An 8,379-nucleotide genomic window follows, 5' to 3' on the forward strand; every position below is an offset into this window, starting at 1 on the left:
TTCTGCTTTCTCAACAATGGATGGAGGTCCTCAATGCCAAACAGGAAATTAGAGCTGTCTCCCTTGACATTTCACGTGCCTTCGATACGGTCTGGCACCCTGCTCTGCTCACCAAACTCTCCTCCTTTGGTATGCATGGAAATCTCCACGCATGGCTGGCAGACTTCCTCTCTGGTCGTAGTCAACGTGTGGCCCTAAATGGGTTTCTCTCATCTCCTCTTCCTGTTCAGGCTGGAGTTCCCCAAGGTAGTGTTCTGGGCCCTGTGCTTTTTCTGGTCTTCATCAATGATCTCTCTGACTCTCTTGAACATCCTCTCTATCTCTTTGCTGACGACTCTACTCTCTGTCGCTCCATTCCTCATCCCTCAGATCGGCAGTCTGCAGCCTCCTCACTCTCTGCAGACCTGGACAAAATCACAGACTGGTCAAACAAGTGGAACATGTCTTTCAATCCTGACAAATCTCACACTCTTACAATGTCTCTCCGAAAGGACCGACTGGACAACCCTCCCATCTACTTTCTCAACAATCCTCTCCAAGAAGTTCTGTCGCTCAAGCTTTTGGGTCTCACTATCTGCCATGATCTTTCTTGGGAAAACCACATTTCCAAGCTGGCCTCCAAAGCCAGTCGCCGACTGGGCATCCTCCGTCGTGCGAAGTCCTTCCTTGGCACACCTGAGCTCCTCACCACATACAAGGCTTTCATCTGCAGCTCAATGGAATACTGTTCCCCCCTCTGGGCTGGTGCTCCTGCCTCACACCTTGCTCGGCTTCACGCTGTTGAGGCCAAAGCTTTCAGAATCATTGGAATCTCCTGCGATGTAGTCAACTCCGAGGGCCTTTCACTCACTCACCGCAGGCAGGTTGGTGGTCTTTCTGTCTTCTACCGACTCCTCTCCGGCCTTGCTCCCCCAGCTCTCTCTGTGCTCTGTCCCCCCAATATTCCTTCAGGTCGCACAAGATCTGCCTGCAACCCTCTTATGGTTAAACTGCCAAAGTCTAGGCTCTCTGCTCACCTTCACTCTTTCATTCCCCTTTTCTCCCGCCTCTGGAACAAACTCCCCCACTCCCTTCAATCCCACTCCTCCCTCCAGGTCTTTAAAACAGCTGTTCACCACCATCTCTTATCTTCCCCCATCGAAAACCTTGATCTTTTCTACCCCCGGTAATTCACCCCAGAGTCCTTGCAGTGTTCATATGTTTTATTCCTCTCCCACCTCCCCCAAGTCCTCCCGATGTCCCTGCTCTCAAATGTTGTGTTTGTGTCCTTCCCCCTCTCTCCCCATCTTGTCTGCCGCTCCCCTTGTTTTTTGTGTGTTTGTGTGTGTGTGTGTTTTTTGTGTGTTTTGTGTGTCGGTTTGTCTTTTTGTGTGATTAATGTTAGCTCTTTCACGAGCCTCGATCTTGTATACAAAAAAAATAAAAAAAACAAAAATAAAAACCAGGCTAGAAATGTCAGAAGGAAGTACACATACCTCTAGGCTATTTCTCCAGTCCTTTAAACAATCGCCTTACGAACTGGAATATGAATACACAAGGATACACAAGGAATTTTGGCACAAGGGGAGGCCATTTGGCCCATCATGCTACCCTAACCAAGTATCATCACCCATTCCCATACAGTACAAGCTACCCATCATGTACACAAGCCAATATCCCCATACCTCTCTATCTTCAATGAATCCAGGTACCTATCTAAATCCCATTTAAACTTATCCACGTCCTCCACTGCCACGAACTTTCTGGGGAGACCTTTCCACGCATTCACCACTCTTCGACTAAAAGACCCGTCTTAACACTTTCCTAACTCTCTTTTTTTTTTTACCTTCAAGCAATGGCCCCTGGTCAAAACACTGTCCACTCTACTGAAAAATTGACCTGCTCCTATTTTGTCCACAACCTTCATTATTTTGTACACCTCCATCAATTCCCCTCATAATGTCCTCATTTCTAATCTTAGGTCTTGTCTGCAGGGTGGCCACAATGTCTTGTCACTGCTTGTAAAAATTGTGACATTGCCTTTGGGGCTTCATGAAAGCGATTGGTGCACAGCAGCGCTAGAAGACCACTGATGACCTTAAACAAGCAGTGAGACCTCCTTTTAATTGTATCACACCACAAATGATCCGGAAAATGCTCCACAGAACATGGCGCAAAATTATTCTCTGTAATGACAATGATGGAGCACAAACGGATCCGCTGGACAATTAAAGCTTGTGTTATATTCTGTAAAACGTGTAATAAAGTAAAAGAGTACTGCAAATGCATTTGGTATAAGTTGCAGAACCCTTCATTGTTGTCAGCTTATATGATAAAAAGGCAATGTCACAATTTTACAACGGGGTGACAAGACATTGTGGGCGCCCTGTACTTCAGCCATCCCTCATTGATGAGTATAGCTAGTAATCCTACACTGAACCCTCTCTATGGCAGCTCTGTCCTTCCTCAGATGTGGTGACCGAAACTGTACACAATATTCTCGATGAGGCCTCACTAAATTCCTATACAGTGTTAACTCCGCACTTGAAAAAGCTGAATGCCTGAACTCTGTGCCTGCCTCAAAATATTGTGTCCCAAACCCGTCACTCTCTGTACCCACCTTACCCAGTCGTACCCAGCTGCTCCTGGACTCTGTGTCCTTCTCTCCTGACAATGTGGAGAAGTTTCTGTCAATCCTCGACTATGATTCTGCAACGGGACCAGACGGCATCAGCCCACAAGTCCTAAAATCCTGCTCTGCCGCTCTATCTCACCCTCTCTCTGTTCTCTTCATCGTCTCTTTTGCTCAAGGTCATCTGCCATCAGCTTGGAAATCAGCCAACATTACCGCTTTACACAAAAAAGATGCAAAAACAGATCCTTGCAACTACAGACCAATGCTCCTGCCTGCTCCCAATTATCAGCAAAGTCATGGAATCCATCATTGCTTCGGATATCAAATATTTCCTCTTCTCCAATGGCTTGATCTCTGATCATCAATTTGGTTTCAGACCAGGTCACTCTACTCTGGACATGCTGCTTCTGCTGTGGAGGTCCTCAATGCCAAACAGGAAATTAGAGCTGTCTCCCTTGACATATCACATGACTTCGATACGGTCTGGCACCCCGCTCTGCTCACCAAACTCTCCTCCTATAGTACCCATGGAAATCTCCACGCATGGCTTGCGGACTTCCTCTCTGGTCGTAGTCAACGTGTGGCCCTTAATGGGCTTCTCTCATCTCCCCTTTTTGTTCAGGCTGGAGTTCCTCAAGGCAGTGTTCTGGGCCCTGTGCTCTTTCTGGTCTTCATCAATGATCTCTCTGACTCTCTTGAAAATCCTCTCTATCTCTTTGCTGATGACTCCTCACTCTGCTGCTCCATTCCTCATATCTCAGATCGGCAGTCTGCAGCCTCCTCACTCTCTGCAGACCTGGACAAAATAACAGACTGTTCAAACAAGTGGCACATGTCTTTAAATCCTGACAAATCTCACACTCTCACAATGTCTCTCTGAAAAGACCGACTGGAACACCCTCCCATCTACCTTTTCAACAATCCTCTTGAAGAAGTTATGTCACTCAAGCTTTTGGGTCTCACTATCTGCCATGATCTTTCCATGGAAAATCACATATCCAAGCTGGCCTTCAAAGCCAGTCGCCGACTGGGCATCCTCCGTCGTGCGAAGTCCTTCCTTGACACACCTGAGCTCCTCACCACATACAAGGCTTTCATCCGTAGCTCAATGGAATACTGCTCTCCACTCTGGATGGGGGGGTCCTGCTTCTGATTCTGAGGGCCTTTCACTTGCTCACCGCAAGCAGGTTGGTGGTCTTTCTGTCTTCTACTGATTTCTCTCTGGCCTAGCTCCCCCAGCTCTGTCTGTCCCCCAAATATTCCTGCAGGTCGCACAATAACTGCTGGCAACCCTCTTCTGGTGAAACTGCCAGTCAAGACTCTCTGCTCACCTTCACTCTTTTATTCCTCTTTTCTCCCGCCTCTGGAACAAACTCCCACACTCTCTTCAATCCCACTCCTCCCTCCAGGTCTTTAACACAGCTGTTCACCACCATCTCTTATCTTCCCCCATCTAAAACCTTGATCTTTTCTACCCCTGTTAAGACACCCCAAATCCACATCTTTCAATCTCAAATTTCATTCCCGAAATTCCTTGTGGTGTCAATTTGTTTTGTGCCGTGTACCCCTTCCCATATTCCCTTTGGGCTTGCCGAGTTATTTTCTTAACGAATCTCTGTTTCCTCCTCGAGACTGATGTTAGTCGGACTCTCGTCCTGTTATTTTGTAATTAATGAATACCTTCTGCTTATCGTTTATTAAAGTGTACCTCTCTGCGCAATCACCCAGGTCCTTTCTACCTCTACCTTTACACCTCACAGGTATACATCTACTCTGCACATGACACAATTGCTCATTGAATGGTGCCCATTTCTCCGACGCAGACCACTATTCATTAACTATATCCAATGTAGAGCTCCCAAATCACTTCTCATGTCCTCAAAGTTTGCTAAACTCCAAAAGCCTTTCACAACTATCCAGAACTTCACATCTCAACAACAGAAGTCTGCTTACCATACTGTGGTGCCTTGTCCTCAGATTCTCTCCGACCTCCACCTCCTCCACCATATTGGAATCGCTACTCAATAAAAGGTCCAGCACTGCATTCCCCTTTGTGAGCTTTTGCACAAACTGGGTTGAAAAGGAATTTGAGACAAGGCCTAAAAACATCCTCATCTGCTCGAACCTTTCCCTGTTCCTGAACCCAATCTATCCCTGGCAAATTAAAATCCCCCATAATCAATACTCTTACCTTATAGCATGCCCTTATGAATTCTTCATATTTCCATCCTTCCTGTTCTTCCCTTACACCAAGAGTCCTATAACAGCGTTACAGCACCCTACAAATATCCTGCTATTCTTGCGATCTCCAATGTCGATCCACATACATTACTCAACATCAAGTTGCCTCCATTTTCCATTTTAATGTCATGCTTCTCTCTCGATACAATACTGCCTTTCACCCAGATTGCCACACTCCCCCTTTTATATTTACTATCACACCTGTAATCCCTGTAGCCTTCAATCTTCGTCATCCAGTTGGATTGCTCACTAAGCTTGCTTATAATTGGTGGAGAAAAGCTGATGACGGAGGGGGAGGGCAAAGAAGGGGGTACTCCCTTAACTTTAAGGGGGAATTTAAGGAAAAACTTAAGAAGTATTCATATATGCAGCCATCCTCAACTTAAGGATATCCTTAAGGGAAAAGTTAGCGAAATATTTAAATCCTCAAATCTGTTTATGTTTTTGTAAACAAAAGGTAGTTTATGTAACTGAGCCTATGTTCTGAGAAAAAAGCAAATACCTATTTTGGGGGCAAGCTCCCACCCCCACCCCCCTTTCACCACCTTAGACTCCGAGTTTTTTAAATGCCAGGAACAAACGTTGGTACAACACAGGTGATTAAGGTTGTGGTCAAGTTTCAGCAGAATTGCTTGTGTAGTTTCTGAGTAGAAAGCAAAGACCTATTTTGGGCGGTCAAACCTGGACCCACTTTGACCCGCGGTAGACGCCGATGTTATTTAATGCCATTAACAACTTTAGTCACAACACAACAAATATCATTTGTGCCAAATTTGATCGCAATCCCATCCGCGGTTTCGGAGAAGAAGTTTCAAGTGTTGACTGACGGACTGACGGACTGATGGACTGATGGACGAATGGACTGACGGACTGATGGACGAATGGACTGACGGACGAACGGACTGACGAACTGATGGACTGACGGACGGATGGACTGACGGACTGATGGACTGACGGACGAATGGACTGACGGACGAATGGACTGACGGACGAATGGACTGACGGACGGATGGACTGACGGACTGATGGACTGACCGACGGAGTGACGGACTGAGGAACGGACGGATGGATGGACGAACTGACGGACGGACGGATGGATGGACGAACTGACGGACGGACTGACAGACGGACTGATGGAGTGACGGACTGACGAACGGACGGATGGATGGACTGACTGACGGACGGACGGACGACACGCCTTCGCATAAGCTCCCCTGAACTTCGGTCCAGGTGAGCTAAGAATTATACGATGGGTAATTCCCGTTTGGCATTGTCCAAGTAGTCTAGTAGGAAGACTAGGTCCCCCTGCACCCCCCGGAGATATACTTCTAATCAGTGTTTCTAGATTGGAAAAAATGTGTAGAAAATGACTAGCTATGGCCCCAAGATGAAAAAATGTCCCACATACCATTTTTATGCAAATTACTGCTGCCATTATCAAAAAAACGATTTTTGACATATCTCAGCCAATATTGCAGATAATTGAAAAATGAAGGTGTCTAGACCCATGTTTTGAAGGGCATAGATCATGATAGAACTATTCATAACATGATTACATGTGTCTATGGTATACTAGTATGCTAATTAGTGCTTTATTTACAAAATAATCACAGTTTTACGAAATAATAGACTCATATTAAGGTCCGTCTACACAGACGTTAACACAAAGTTTTATTTTTCTAAATATTACAACTGTCAAAATAGTCCTAGCACTCAATGTGACCACTCTTCTCTTGCTTGTTTTAGATAAACATCATTAGCATTAGTGATTCTACACTGAGTCAGTCATCATCATTTTCATCGAAATCGTCAGAGTCAAACTCTTCTTCTCCTTCCTCTTCCTCCTCCTCTTCGTGCTCTCCTGTGTTCAGAAGATCCACCAGTGAGGTTGGTAGGATGGGACCACTGGACCACATTGGTTTCAACAGTCCTTCATCAGTCCTTATCCATCCTTGCTCCTCATAAGGTTTTGGCTTTTCGATGATAGGTTGATCGGCTCTTTTGTACAATGCTACGCGGTGGTTCACACGCTGGATGTGCGGCTTCAGGGCAGACTGGCATGGAGGAAGGCGAGCCAGATCAACCTTGGACTTGGATGTGAGGGTCTTGTCCTCTCCCACCATTTTTCGTAGCAGCTTGGCACGGACAATGTCCACTGATGACTCGCGACTCTGGCCGTACATCACACAGGTGAATTTTTCTAACTGCCTCTCCACCTCAGGGTTGGCATCCCAGTTGTCACCCAGTTCACCGAATGCCCTGTGAAACCTGGGATTCTTCTCCAGCTTTTTCAAGGGCCCGACTTTTCCCTTCCCTTTGAAGGCACTGGTGCAGTCTTCTCCGCTGAACACATAGTACCCCAGGAGAGTGGCACAGTAGTCCTCTCCCAGGGATTCTGCCAGCTCAGAGACGTTGACAAGTTGGCGATGCTTCCCTGACCCTGTATCCAGGTACACCGTCAGCTTGATGTTGTGGGCATGGTGGAGCAGGATCAGGAGGATGTCTGTGTCCGGTGTTCTGACTACAGCGTTCTTGTATCCGATGGTAGCAGCATGATGGAGGTACAGAACCACCCTGGTATCAGTCTCTTCCTGGTTGCTGTAGATCGTGGGGAGTTCACGTACCTCGACCTGAAACACAAAAAGGCACCGCATTTCAATCACCAGTCACTGCCAGTTTCAGATCTAGACAAACATCACAGGTAATCACCTTTTTTTCAGGAAAAATTACAAATTGAATCGCCATTCACGAAGGGCTTTCAATTTTACCTTGCCATTCGTTGAGGCAAGTTGGTGGGCCTTCCCCTCCACGATCAGCACAGCCATCTCTGTTCTCTCCAGCCTGGTAGCTGCCTCTTGTCCACTCCACACTTTCAGAAGAAGCTGGCACATCTGCTTTTTGTTGTCGTCATTTGCAAGGAACATTTTGAAGTCATATGGCTTCCTGGTTGCTGGTCCAGCCAGAATGATCTTCTCTGAGCTGCCCCGCCTCAGCCTTTCCTGCGCTTTGATTGACTCAGGATGGTAACTGTCAGTGGAGAACAGAAAGTGCTGCTTGGCCACCATCTGATCAAGCACCTGCAAGCATATCTCACCACATGTTGGGGGAAGGTTGGCAAGGGTATGCAGCAGCGCCATTCCATCCTGGATGAACAGGGCATCCTTGGGGTATTGCAGATCTTGTGGTGTGGTGTCCTCTAAAAGGTAGTGCAGAATGGAGGCTTTGTTGGTTTTGCAGAAGAACCCATCTGGTGTCCCAAGGCTAGGAGGCACTGGCATCAGGCAGTACTTCATGAGTTCTCCCAGGTCTAATGGCTCATCTTGACTCTGAGACTTGAGCAGGAGCAGGAATGTGCTTCCGAGTGTGAATGCTCGTGCGAGAGCATTGGAAACTGTTATGTTTGAGCTGTGCACAAGCCAGAAAGAAATGACATCACATTTGTCATGATCAACCTTCGTGAAGTGGATATGCTCCTTGATTGGGTCATTCTGTAGGCGTTTCAGTAGTTTCTCTGACCGATAATT

The 8,379-nt window shown here is 46.7% G+C and overlaps 1 protein-coding gene across 1 annotated transcript; it reads right to left on the reverse strand.

The window, feature by feature from the left end:
* Positions 1-6,491: 6,491 nt before the first annotated feature.
* LOC144890872 (uncharacterized) lies at positions 6,492-8,161 on the reverse strand. Its single transcript, XM_078772772.1, has 2 exons — positions 7,624-8,161; positions 6,492-7,485 (listed from the first exon to the last, which is right to left on the reverse strand). Exons 1-2 carry the CDS (start codon positions 8,146-8,148, stop codon positions 6,637-6,639), a joined length of 1,374 nt encoding a protein of 457 aa, XP_078628898.1. The 5' UTR covers positions 8,149-8,161; the 3' UTR covers positions 6,492-6,636.
* Positions 8,162-8,379: the final 218 nt, after the last annotated feature.

Source organism: Myxine glutinosa, chromosome 2, assembly GCF_964187855.1.
Source record: "Myxine glutinosa chromosome 2, kmMyxGlut1.1, whole genome shotgun sequence".
Taxonomy (NCBI): Eukaryota; Metazoa; Chordata; class Myxini; order Myxiniformes; family Myxinidae; genus Myxine; species Myxine glutinosa.